General features: G+C 36.6%; 1 protein-coding gene across 1 annotated transcript in view; it reads right to left on the reverse strand.

Annotated features, from left to right (window-relative positions):
* Window positions 1-399: 399 nt before the first annotated feature.
* The window catches only part of CEP120 (centrosomal protein 120), a 47306-nt gene continuing 33127 nt past the window's right edge, over window positions 400-14578 (reverse strand). Inside the window, exons 19-21 of the mRNA XM_081321766.1 lie at window positions 3834-3979; window positions 3060-3237; window positions 400-1319 (exon numbers count right to left, since the gene is read on the reverse strand). Coding sequence (XP_081177892.1) covers window positions 1293-1319; window positions 3060-3237; window positions 3834-3979 — 351 coding nt within the window. The 3' untranslated portion in view covers window positions 400-1292. The remainder of the gene's footprint in view (window positions 1320-3059; window positions 3238-3833; window positions 3980-14578) is intronic.

Below are 14578 nucleotides of genomic sequence, written 5' to 3' on the forward strand. Positions count from 1 at the left end.
TTCTAGACCAAAGAAAAATTAACAATGAAACCAAATATATCCATATTTATCATGTTTGTGGAGATAAATTGGAGACCAATAAACACTAGCTCACTTTTCCTGTGGTAACTGTTACAAGCTGATTTGCTATCTGATTCCTTGTGAAAAGCCATCTTTGGAGCTGCAGAGCATCAAGTGCTGCATAAGCTTCACAGATATGCATAAAAAGATACTTAAAAAGTGTAGTGGATTCCATTTGTATATTTTATCTTTAAAGGAATGTGTGTGAAATTGTGTTTAATGCTATTTTAAAAGGAGTTAAATAATACACATTCCAAGGTTTGTGTTGAATTCATGCTCACCAAACCTTAAAATACATTTTAGATTGAAAAAAGGCCTTTTATTTAATGTTAAGGCCCCCTCTAGTGTTTGAGAGTTAGTTGCAAACTCAATGTTTGATTTACATTTTAGACCTATACAATTTAACTGCATGAAACATAAAAGAATATTTCAGGTTTATTGGCATTTTCTTTTATGACATGTTAACGATGTAATAAATTAAATTATTTACAAATTATAATTGCTCACTGCTGCATTATTTAAATTCTAGGATGATAATTATGAATGCGATTTATTGAAAATATATCACATATAGCAGTAAACTGTTCAACATTACAAAATCTTTAAATGCAAGTGGTACAGTTAATGAAAATTAACTTGAAGAAAAAATATCTTCCTGTTTCAGTCCTTTAAAAGAATAATCAGCACAAATGTTGCTTACAATGTGAATAGATCTACAACGTAAATACATTTTAAAATACCTTTTAAAATCCTGTAATACAAACAAAGCCACAAATAACATAAAATATACGGTGTTCAGTGTAGAAGTGAGATTTGAAGTGTAATGAAACTATTCTAACAGAATGTGTGTGGAAAATACAAATGTGTGTATTTTGTCTCAAAATACTGAAAAACGGAGTTCATCACCAGCATTTTTTAAAAACATTTTTTTAACTTTCACGTTACTTCCATATATTCAATTCTGAATGTAAACATATTTTAAGTTTATGGGCAAAAAATAAAATTCTATCATCAGAAAAAAAAACACTCCAGTGTTCAAATTACAACATTTAAAGTCACAAATCTTTTAGGTTATTTTGAGTTTCTCATTAGATAACAGACAGGAAAAGGAAAGGGGCCTATTACTGAAGACACACTGTCCAGTGTTTAGGTGATAGTGATGTTTTCCCATTTTCTTTCTGCCCATCATCACATCTGGAATTCTATCATTTCTGGCACCAACCTGATTAAGACTATGCTGCAGCCTCAGTCATTTTAAACTATGGATATAAAATAAAAGATAAACTAAGTTCCTTATTCAGGAAAAATGCCTGCTGAATGTTTTCAGTTGTAGGCACAAAGGAAATGTTCTGGCCTGGAAACATTCAGGCTAGTAACTATTAAAGGTTTAGGATGCAGATTCCCATCCAAATCATACAATAAAACAATCCCATACTTCACATGCACATTTGACACTCCATCCATAAAAAGCACACACTGAACATATTGCTGAGAATTATGCATCACCAAAGTTGATATAGCTAACTCAGGCAGAAACTGCATGATATGATTTTGAGTCAAAAATCAATTCTATGTTGAAGTTTTCTTCCACTGTTACTTTTTACTTGGTGGTGAATATAATATTATTAAATTTGTATGTTGCCCAACTTTCAATGATCAAGCAGGAAAATCAGTAAAACAATATAAAGAAAACATGGTAATCACGATAAAGTGAGAATTAGGATTAGAATGTGTGTGTGTGTCTATTACATATCACATAGGAGATAAATTATTTGAGTATAGCCCAAGTTACCAACACCTTTTAAAATATCCTTTAGAGAGATGGATATTTAATAATTAAATTTAATTAAATAATTAAATCCAATAAATTACACTGTTGAATTAACCATTCTATTTTCTAATTTTAAGCATAGAGCCATAACCTGATATGCTAGATTATTTATATCGCAAAATCTGTCTTGAACAATCCTACACATGTAAAATCACTGTGTAGTAAGATGCAGGCATAGTAATATCTAAACAACTGTGCCCTTGCTTAGTGTTGGATTGGACAACTGATGTAGGCAATAGCTTCCAGATATACAGATAATCCCTCACTTAATTCCGTACAATTTTAATATATGGATGAAAATAATATTGGTGTAAGGAAAACATTAATCTATCCTGACAACTATTTGATATGCAAAGTGTTTATAAACTGGATGTAATATTAAGTAAGCCATCTCCTTTTACAGATCAGAGGAATGCACTTAAAAGCTTGGCTATCTGCTACCAAATTTTCCAACTACTCTTCCACCATTTACTTCACTACAAATGTGGCCCAGTTAAACCAGGTGCCATTGCTTGATGGATCTTAGTTGAATTGAGAGATTAACATAACTTGTTTAGGATTCAGCTACTTGTCAGTAAGAATTGTGCTTTTCAACCTAAATAAGAGCCTATTTGTACAACCTATTGTTAAACAATTCATCATCTGAATAAGTAGTTTGTTTAAAGCAAAATCTATCATATAAGGAAAAGTATTAAAATGTCAAGCTGCGATGTAATCTCAATTTTGCTTAAAAGTTACTACAAATTACTGTAGGACATTTTCCTAAATGCAGTTTTATTGAAATTTCTTTAAAAAAGCAGGCATGTAATAAAATAAGCAAGCAATAAATTCTGACAAGAAATACTTCCACTGTGTAAATGAAAGCTTTTGCAATACTGACCAATTGACAAAAATAAATAGGTAAAAATAATAATAAAATAATCGAAGTAGTCAATGCTTCTTCCCATTTCTTAGAAGTAGTGTAGTGATGTTCTAGTATAGCAGTAAGTCTTGGGAGACAGAGGAGTATATACACAAATCCTTCAAAAATCTGATTCAATCTACTATTTGCTAAAAACTGAATCTTGGAAGTTAAAAAAAAAATTATAACTAATTCTCTTGAATCCTGCTACTTGCTTTTATTTCTTTTTGCAAGCACTTCACTGATTTGACGATCAAGCTCACTTACAATGTGATCTTCATGATTATATACACCTGTTCTCAACAAGGTATCTCTCTCCTCTATTAGACGTGCAAGGTAGTCATCCAAAGCCTCATCTCCTTTCCCAGTGTGAGAATTTTGCAGTTGGACTCCCAATAACTCTTGGGTATCTTGTGACTTTTTCTTGTCTTCTTCTTGTTTCAATCTAAAAGGAAAAATACACTGAGTTGTACTCTACATTCTGCTCTTTTGCTTTTTCAGAGCCAGCTTTCTATTGAAATTAGTCGAAATGAAAAGAAACAGACACTATTATCTAATTAGAAGAGTCTCAATGCTAATTTGATTGCAAAAGCCCTCTGCTGGAAGACACAAGTGGTTTTCTCATGTGTATAAATTTGAGTGATCTTTATTAAGAATTAAACTGTCTGAAAACATTCAAAAATACATCGTTTAAAGGTATTGGAAGCACTCGGCCATTTAAAATAGAAAGTGTTATGCTCATGAGAGATGTGAGAACTATTAATATGTCTTTTATGCAGCAAACAGGTTTGCTTAGAACAGGAGGTAAAAAAAATATCTTGCTGTATTATTTGCTAGAGTCAAGATTAAAAAACTAGGTCTGGTGGCCTTTGGCATAGATTTCCTATAAAACAAGGTTGCTACATTTTATAAATGGGCAAATATTACCTAAGGGACAGAAAGCTGTGTTCTTTTACAGGACTGACAGCCAATTAAATTTAACTTAGCTGAACCTTCACCTATTCAGCAGCAGAAGTAAAAATCCAGCAAATGGTACAATACCTGTTCAGCTCATTTCTGATATCCTCTAGCTCTTGCTGTTGTGTCTTCCCTAATTCTTTCTCTTCTGCTGCAAGGTACCGAAGTCTCATGTGTTCAAGTTCTTGTTGCTGCTTTTTAAGACGGGCCATAGCGTTCTCTTGCTCACGCTAAGGAAAAGCCAACTGCATTTAATTTTACAGAAATATTTCCACTGTATTTGACAGCTTATCTTATTTAATCAGGAACTGCGGATTTGGTTTGTGCGTATGCAAGTGAGACAGACCATAAGTGAGTACTTAGCAAGCATCATAAAAACCACCATCTACATTTCTATTTGAAAAGTGCTGAAACCATTTACATGAGTTACATACAGAAATAGGGATACACAGAAAGAGACTTAAAACCCATGTATTTGTACATTTTCCCTCTTTTACTAATTTATTTAAAAGTTGAAATAAATGATGATTAATTTAATTAATTTCTAGGGCCACCCACTCCTCCATATCTCTGGGCAGCAAAAAAGATTAAAACAGAGGTGGCCTATACTTCATTGTTCAGTGATTGCCCCTTCAGTTGCCTATGCATTAAAAACATCATAAGCTACAAATGTTATGTTTTTTTAAGCATGTACCATCCCAATAGTTTGACTAATTATACACCCCAAATAATGATGTCTCTCATTGGAATACACACCACTTCTGGAAAATGTATATAATATACCGTATATACTTGAGTATAAGCCGACTCGAGTATAAGCCGAGACCCCTAATTTTACCCCAAAAAACTGGAAAAAGTTATTGACTCGAGTATAAGCCGAGTATAAGTATAAGCTTGGCCCCTTCTTAGCAACATATCTATATTCTGTGCCACGACGAGCCGCTCGTTGACTCTGGCAGCATCCCGGAGCTGGCTCGGCCGCGGTTCGCAGGGTCCGCTCATCAGGCTGCCAGGCTTCTTGGCAGCACATCCCGCAGGGAAGGTCTGCTAGGGAGGCGGCAGTCAAGCGTTGTTTCCCTCCTCGTGCGTGTGTGTGTGTGTGTGTGTGTGTGTGTGAGACCTGCGGGAACGGCTGGTAGAGGTGGCGGCAGTCCGGCGTTTCCCCCCCTCATGCATGCGTGCGTGTGTCAGACCCGCGGGAATGGCTGGTAAGGAAGCGGCGTCCCCCCCCTCCTGTGTGTCGGGCCCACGGGGCTTGACACACAGAGAAACGCAAATGCCGGACTGCCGCCACCTTTACTAGCCATTCCTGCGGGTCTGACACACACACACACACGCACGAGGGGGAGAAACAACGCTGGACTGCCGCCACCTCTGTCAGCCCTGCAAGCTTCTGCCGCCCCTTTCTCTCAGCTGCCCAGCTGAGAGAAGGGGGTGACAGAGGCTGCATCCCCCGAAAGAAGTCTTCGCCGAGAAAATGGGCGCTGAGATTTTCTCGGCGAAGACTTCTTTCGGGGGATGCAGCTTCTGCCGCCCCTTTCTCTCAGCTGCCCAGCTGAGAGAAGGGGGTGACAGAGGCTGCATCCCCCGAAAGAAGTCTTCGCCGAGAAAATGGGCGCTGAGATTTTCTCGGCGAAGACTTCTTTCGGGGGATGCAGCTTCTGCCGCCCCTTTCTCTCAGCTGCCCAGCTGAGAGAAGGGGGTGACAGAGGCTGCATCCCCCGAAAGAAGTCTTCGCCGAGAAAATGGGCGCTGAGATTTTCTCGGCAAAGACTTCTTTCGGGGGATGCAGCTTCTGCCGCCCCTTTCTCTCAGCTGCCCAGCTGAGAGAAGGGGGTGACAGAGGCTGCATCCCCCGAAAGAAGTCTTCGCCGAGAAAATGGGTGGCAAGCTTCCACCGCCCCATTCTCTCAGCGGAGGCTTGCAGAGGTGGCGGCGGAGCTGCGCGCGCAGCTCTCCAAACCGCCGCAGCCCGTTTGGAGAGCTGCTGCCTTCGTCCATGTTTGATGAAAGCAGCAGCTCTCCAAACTGGGGGGTGGAAGTTCTTTTTTTTTTGTTCACTGGAGTATAAGCCGAAGTGGATTTTTTCCAGCCCAAAAAGTGGGCTGAAAAATTCGGCTTATACTCAAGTATATACGGTACTTTAAAACAGCATATTTAAATTTTCCTAAATCTCCAAGGAAAAGGATGAAGGAAATAAACTAGGTAGATTTATGCCCTTGTGATGATGAGGATAATGATGCAGAACTGGTAACATAAGAAAGAATATACAGATAGCCCTTAATTAGTGATAGCCTGGTTTAGTGATCAATCACAGTTATGTGGTGATGAAAAAGGAATGATAAAGATCATAAGCACAGTAGCAGTTTCACTTAGTGACAGCAATACTTACTGACCAAATTGCTTGTACCAATTGTAGTCGCTACATGAGGACTACTTGTAATGAAATACAAGTTGGATGAAATTTTCTATAATCTACTAAAATTCTCATGGCTATAACTTTTAAACTCATGCATCGTAGGGCAAAACTTTTTCAACCAAGATACCTCAAATGAGCTACCTTACATAGTGTGCCCATAATCTGGGGACCCTGACTCCTGTGGAATTGAAATGTGGCAAATTTAATTTAAAAAAATTCAAGATATAAAAATTATCATAAAGCATTTTATGCCATGATGTAAAGTGTCATAAAACATAAAATTCTTGATGTTTGAAACTGCTACAAGTGTTCAACATGGACTACTTTCAAGGCAGATACATCTCCAAAAATCTCTCTGAATGTTTAAGAACTTTTCAGGTACATTAGAAGCCCTGTCAATGTTGAAGGAAACGGTGGAATCTGTAAGGAAATGTCTCTGGAACAATGATCTAACAGGTCATGGGTTATCTAGTACACAACACACACACATACGCACACAGAGGTTGGCTGCAGACTTATGGATACATTGATGGAAGAAAATTCCACTGAACTCAATAGGATTTAGTACTGAATAGTTTTGCATTGCTGAAATTATTACAGAGTATCTGGTTTTGGATTAAAAACATGTGTTACTGGTCTTCTTTCTTTCAATAATCCAAACAAAATTTTGTTTTTTATATCTGAGATATTATGTCTGTTCAAAGGTTGAATAAGCCAAATACAAATTGCCTGTGCTTTAAGCCCTTATAAGGATTAAAATAATTTTCTTAGAAAGCATGTGATACATGATATTAGGCACATGCTACATTCTTGTTAAAACAGCAAAAGTAATTAGCCAGCTTTCAACTTTAAAGTTCTACATGTCTGATAGGACTGTAGGATCCAAATCATTCTAAACTTCCCAGACTATGTCTGAAGTAGATGATTTATGATGATTAGAGTAGAGGTTTATAAAAAGAATGAACTGTCTGTAAGGCAGATTTTTGGTTGAAAAGATTTTTTATCCATGTTTGGTACTGAAGTGAGAGCCATTACAGCAGTTTTTTTTTCAGATACCTTCGCTTCACACAATATACTACAGAAAACAAACACCCCATATTTTAATGTTTTAATGACTATTTAAATAACTGAAAACTGCACCAACCATCTCCGTGATTCCAGTCTGCCTGTACAACTTTCGTTCCCCTTCTGGGTATTTTTGAAAGTTTACAGCCACGCTAGCCAAGTGTCCTAATTATATGGACAACAATTCAAAGTACTTGAAATGCACTTCAATTTTTCTCTAAATAGCAATGTATACATTTCCACAACAAGATTACCAATAATGAAGGTCTTAACAATCTAACTGCACAAGCGCATATGGTTTATTTTTTCCACATATTTATGGTAAGGATGTGCAAAGCACTCAAAGCATGGAAAGGCTATTTTATTTGAAGCTTGGACAAAACATATCTGTGTTCTCTTGGGACAAAAGAAGGCTAGTTTGTTGCCCTTTCAATTGTTTTAATATTTTGCAACTAGCTTTTTTAAAAACAACAACAAAACCCTATTTCATAGAGATTTAGAATGTGCACCATCCAATATTAGTTGAGGCAGACTGCTCAAGGGAATGTGAGTTAAGCAAAAAGTTAATTAGTAAACATTGAGCAACACTAAGCATTCCTGGGTATATATTTATTGCTGCTTTTAAAGTTCTTGTATGGGGAAATTAGACTTCATAGTCTATCACATAATATTATTGTCATTTTATGTATGCTAGGCTTTTGTTTCCATTGTCAAATACAAAAAAGCGCCCTTACGATATTCAACTTTCAAACTGCACAGTATAAAAATAATGTTGCTTTGTCTGTTAATCTGGCAAGGAGGCTTCCAAATATAAAAAAAATGTCAATTGTAATTCTATGTGTATTAGGAAGAATCCTCAAATCAATCACCAAGGAAGTATATTTTTCTGTTATGTTGTTTAAGGTTTTCTTGAAGTGAATCCATGCCTATTGTTTCTTTGCTGGGTTCAGATTCTTCATTCAGGCAACTGTAAGAATGAATTTTTATCTCTTCAAATTGTTTGCAAAATGGGAATAAAAATATTAAAATATTTTGTTTGAATTACGATTTTTTTTTAAAAAAACTTGGTCTTTGGGCCAATTTTCTGTAAGGGGATGTCAGATATGGACTACCACCTTATCTATTTTTGAGAACCTAAGGAAAAAAAAGGAAAAATCTTGTTGCAAATTGCCATTGTATCCTATGCTAGAATGGTGTCCAATTGGAATATTCTAAATGAGGCTATTTTGTTTTGAACATGAAACAAAGAAACAAAGAGTTTCTCTTCCTCATTTTGAGTACGCGCCTATATGTGTATAGGGACGCGGTGGCTCAGTGGGTTAGGACGCTGAGCTTTTCGATCAGAAGGTCGGCAGTTTGGCGGGTCAAATCCCGAGTGCCGCGTAGCAGAGTGAGCGCCTGTTACTCGTCCCAGCTTCTGCCAACCTAGCAGTTCGAAAGCACGTAAAAATGCAAGTAGAAAAATAGGGACCACTACGGTGGGAAGGTAACAGCGTTCCGTGCGCCTTTGGTGTCTAGTCATGCCGGCCACATGACCACAGAGACGTCCTCGGACAAGCGCTGGCTCTTCGGCTTTGAAACGGAGATGAGCACTGGCCCCTAGAGTCGGAAACGACTAGCACGCATGTGCGGGGGAACCTTTACCTTTACCTATATATGCAGTGTATTTATACACACATTAGTGCTTGAACTAATGACTTCTTAAAAGCCATTTTAGTGATCTCATGACAGCGTTTGCTCTAGTGCACGGGTGTCAAACTTGCCACATCACGTGACGTGTTGTGATATATTGCGACTCTTTTTGCATTACTGGCAATGGGGTGGGCGCAGCTTTGGTATGAAGAAACTGGCCCGCACCAGGCCTGAAAACAGGAGACTGTGAGTTCTAGTCTCACCTTAGTCATGAAAACCAGCTGAGTGACTGAGTCAATCAGTCTCTCTAAGTCAATTCACTTCACTGGGTTGTTGTTAGGAAAATAAGAGGAAGAAGAAGTATTAGGTATGTTTACTGTCTTGAGTTATTATAAATATAATAAAGGCAGGATATAAATAAATACAATTTTAAAAATACGCATTCATTAATCACATACTGACAGAAAATATTTATTGACTATGCTCATTTTCTAAAACTTGCTGTTTCAATAACATTTTAGACAAACATGCAAGGCTATCAGATCTGATCTAGCATCTTTCCAGAGATATCTTGCCCTTCATTGAGAACCTTGCTGTACTCTTCACCTGATATTCCACTAATATTTATAACCCTGAAGAACTATAATCCATGATCCTTCTGCAATTCTTAAAACACTAAGAAAGAAATTATTTTCATTTTCATTACATGAAGAATGGAACGTGAAGAATGGAAATAATTGTTGGTATGAGACTGCTGAGTGGCATTGTCAACATACGTCTGTAGAAACACCAGATAAATTCTTTGAAAGCAGAAGCATGGTGTTTGTTATACATATTTAAACACAGACTTCTCATTACAACAACGTGTATCATCCTGACAGAAAATATTACAGAAAAACTCTTTCAATAACGGTATATATCAGTTGCAAAAAGACTGAACAGAGAAAAGAAGCCTTGTAATCACAAGTTTCACTTGAATACCTAAACAACAGACATTCTCTCTCCATTACCCTATTGTGTTAGAATAAAGTAAAATCTGTAGGAAAGTATACAGTACGCTAACTAGATACTACTTCTTTATTTCTATAAAAAGAAGCAGAGTAATATTTTGTTATACTTCTGTTATATTTCTCATGTTTTCTATTTAACTACCAGTAAATTTACAAATTTACAAAGTAAGATATTTAATGTTATCTCAATTGTGTCTCATTTGGACTCTAGACTGTATGTCAACAACAAATCAAACATATAATAAATTACTAATATTAAAAAAACAGTCTAGAAAACAGTTCTTGCATGCTACCAGGTGCCATAGTTAAGAAATTCTTCAATCAATCGAAAATGATCTTTATTTTTTTTGTAGCAGCTTATACATCCAGAGGGAAGATGTAAACATACATACACTAGACTAAACAATGGCTAAATAGCAGAGACTATTCACTCTCCCACTTTCACATACCAAAAAAAAAATCTGTGGGAAAAAAACCCATACAAATAAGTCGCAGCAACTCAACTCAAGTTTTCTGAAAATAACCTAAAGCTGACAAGTTAGTAGGAGGGTCTGGATGGTTTCAAGACACAGTTTTTAACTAAGACTTGGACTTCTAACTGTTTTTTTAAGGAAAGATTTACATCCTCTTCTTGGCTAAATTACTTGTAAATTAATCACATTAATTACTTTGAGAGGATAAGCAGGAGGCTGGACAAGATAGAGACAGTGTCAGCCAATAAAGTCTGTGTTTGTTTAAAACAAATGTGCTGGTTGTGCTGCAGACAAATCCCCCATATAGCATGAAAACTCTTTAATAACCACTTATCTCAAAAGTACATACTTTGAGTTTTTACAGAAACATTCAGGATCCAGACAGATCCTTCTGTAATCACCAAGTCGGATTGCAACATTCTTTCTAACTATAACTTCAAAAGCAATATGCTATAAGTTTTCTAATTTAAGGTTTCTTATATTAACAAATATAAGTAATTTTCTTGACAAAAGCTCAAACTGGAATATTAACATGCATATGAGAATCCATTATATTTTGGTTATGCAAAGTTGGTAATAAGTAATTGACATACATGCTTTGATTATCTGAGGATCTCTTTTTACATTCTAAATGGAAGTTCCTTTTATGCAGGAATTCACATGCATTATACATACAGGAACATCATGTAAAGAAAAATAGTAATTTCTGCAACTGCTGTAAAGATTACAGATTCAAATTGCAAATCAAATCACCTTTCCTCAATGTTATGTGGTGTGAACATGCAAAGTTTGAAAGGGGAAGTTTGCCATATCTTGCACAATTGTGTTAAATACCAACTTTTCTGCAAGTTCTTTTTGTATTTTCCAGCCTTACTCTGCTGGCCAACTGCTGTTGATCTATTATCTTATAATTTCCCCCAAAGTTAGTCTAGAGCAGACTGTAGTTCTTGAATAAGAACCACGTCAGTTCACCACTGTATTTTATTAATACACTACAATTGTGAGGATACACCAGGAAATGGCAAGCCCTAGATCATAACTCCAAGGCCCACTATGTTCCACATCCTTGAAAACTCTCCACAAGCTTATGCAAACTCCCATCCCCATTCTCCGATCATGTACGCCATGCCAATTTGCTAGTGCAATTTCATTAAACAACTAGGCTTTTTCCAACTTGTGTAGTCCAATGTTGGTTGGGAATTCTAAGTGTTGCCACCACAATACATCTAGAAGTCTTCAATTTGAGAAAACAAATATGGGAGCTATTCCGTGTGCTGTTGATGTCATTCTCATCCTTAAGGATATAGTAGCTGCGATTCTATAGCAATCTTATCAGGAGACTGGTGGCTTCCTTTTCAACTTTTTTTTAAATTAAAAGACAAGCTTTTAAGAGTTTCAGGTCATTTCATCAAATCCATTACAATAATCTGCAGCTCTCAAAAGCTTACACATTTTAATAACATTTGTTAGTTGGAAAAGATGCTATAAACTAACATGGCTCTATAGGAGCAATCTGAGTTTTCCAGTCAGAAAATGTACACTTACCTGTATATCAGTTACCTCCTGCTCTGACTCATACATAATATTGTTTGTTCTTGGCTTGTTCAATAAATCAAGGTTTAAAATCCTGTCTCAGTATTACAGATGATTATAGTTATTGAACTGACACCAGTTTAAACCAATTGCTGTAATTCTGCCTAAATTAGCACTAGCATTATGTTACATATTTCTGCAGTAGAAATATGTAAATTTTTATATTTATATTTTAATATATCCATCAGAAAGGACTGTTACTGACCTCAGCACAGAAAATTGGGAATATAAATTAGCAATTAAGTAGAAGGATATTATGCAAAATACTTGTATATTTTACATGATCCTGTAACTCATATCTTTATTATGCCTGTCATTTTTATTAGAAATCTTTCTAAACAATTCTTTGGCAGTGGCCTCAAAGCATTTCATCCCCTTTCCAAAATTTTGTCAGTTATGTTTTATCATTAATATTTATTAACAATTGAAGATACTGTTTTCTGTTTCTAATTCTCACTATACAAATGTTTTGTGCAAATCTCCAGAGAGCTTTGGAGTGACACATTTTTGGCAAAAATTGCTGGCTATTCATGAGAATCAGTGTGAAAGTAATAATATTAAACCAAATTAAACACAAACACACAGGCACAAATCATAAAGATTTAAGCAGGCTTAATATTCCTTAAGATCCACAACATTTGAATTTCAATAATAGAAGAATCTTTAAGCTTAACTTTAGCCTAAACTCAAAAGGGAAAAAAAGTATGCTCAGAAGTTTTAAAAAACTTATTTTAATTGGCTAAGCGTACAAATATTTATATATTTCTGCACTTTCTCTTGCATGTTAAAATTACATCAAATAGGCTAACTATTGTGCTAGGTAGTGGCCCGCAGCCTTTCTGGCACTAAGGACTAGTTTTGGAAGAAAAATTGTCTTCCAGGGACTGGGGAAGGAGAGGGAGATGGTTTCACACACAACCTACATCCTGAGCAAGTGCAGATAAAGCTTCGCTCGTTCACTCACTGCTTGCGTGGCCCGTTTCCAGTTTGCGGCTCCGGGGTTAGGGATCTTGGTATTAGGCATACTACTAGATCCAGAAAAAAAAACCCTCTTAAGTATAACAGCTCACGCAATGCAGTTTTCAGGCACTGATGGCTGAAATAAAGCTAACAAGCTTACTGGAACCAGAGAATCTCCTCTGCAGCTAATAAACCTTAGTTAAGTAAAGGTTCCCCCACACATGCATGCTAGTCGTTTCCAACTCTAGGGGCTGGTGCTCATCTCCGTTTCAAAGCCGAAGAGCCAGCATTTGTCCGAGGACGTCTCCGTGGTCATGTGGCCGGCATGACTAGACGCCAAAGGCGCACGGAACGCTGTTACCTTCTCACCGTATTGGTCCCTATTTTTCTACTTGCATTTTTACATGCTTTCTAACTGCTAGGTTGGCAGAAGCTGGGACGAGTAACAGGCGCTCACTGTTACGCGGCACTCGGGATTCGACCCACCAAACTGCCGACCTTCTGATCGAAAAGCTCAGTGTCCTAACCCACTAAGCCACCGCATCCCATAAACCTTAGTTATCCGTACACATTATTGCAGACAAGACACTACAAAATAAGCAGTAGCTCACTTGTTCTATGTGTACTATAATCCCTCAATAATTAAGAGAGCAGTAGCTCAAAACCTATTATTCTAAAATGCAGCATTTTAAATATGTAAGCACTGTATCCAGATTGTATTTCACAAACACACCCAATGACAATTAGTGTTGCAATATTTCTAAAAAAAGTGGCCTTCATTATTTGCAGCTCTAGTCCAGCCAAACAACCATGAGTAATAAGGCCATAGATAAAAAGACAGTTAATAATATATATAGTGGTACCACGGTACTCAACTGCTTTGAAACTCATAAAATTTGGTACTCAATGCCATTTTGACATGAAAGTTTTGTTCCGGTACTCATTATTTGGTGTTGGCGGGCTTGTGATTCACTACATTATTTCTTATGGTAAATTTGTTTGGTATTCATTGTTTTTGATACTCAGTGTGCCTTCCAGAATCAATTAACGATGAGTACTGAAGTACTAATCTATATGCAAAACTCAGTTCACTATTTTGCATATCTATAAAATAATCTCCAAAAGGATAGATACGTTTACCACAGATAAGAAAGTCTGCTTTGTTTAACAAGTGCAGAAACACAAAATTGCAGGCAACAAAGTCCACTTGCACATCAGAATTACATTTCAAGTCAGGATAATAACATAGCATTCTTCAATTTCCATATTTCATGGCCCTGGACATATCAATTGACTTTAATATGAATTGTAACCAAAACATCTCATGAGTGACACAATACTCCAGATTAGAGTTTACCTCATAAAAATACACCATTCTATGTTGAGTTTTGGCACAGATCACGTTAATAGGCACTCTCTTCTCTCCAACCATGAAATCTAATGGGACACTTGAAACATTATTTTGCTAGTGCAGTAATCCTTGACTTACAACAGTTCTTTTAGCGACCATTCAAAGTTACAACGGCACTGAAAAAAGTGACTTATGACCATTTTTCACACTTATGACTGTTGCATCCCCATGATCATGTGATCAAAATTTGGATACTTGGCAACTGGTTCATATTTATGACAACTGTAGTGTTCTGGGATCAGCTTTTGTGACCTTCTGACAAGCAA

The sequence above is a fragment of the Vipera berus genome (assembly GCF_964194415.1).
Source record: "Vipera berus genome assembly, chromosome: 2".
In the NCBI taxonomy this organism is placed as follows: domain Eukaryota; kingdom Metazoa; phylum Chordata; class Lepidosauria; order Squamata; family Viperidae; genus Vipera; species Vipera berus.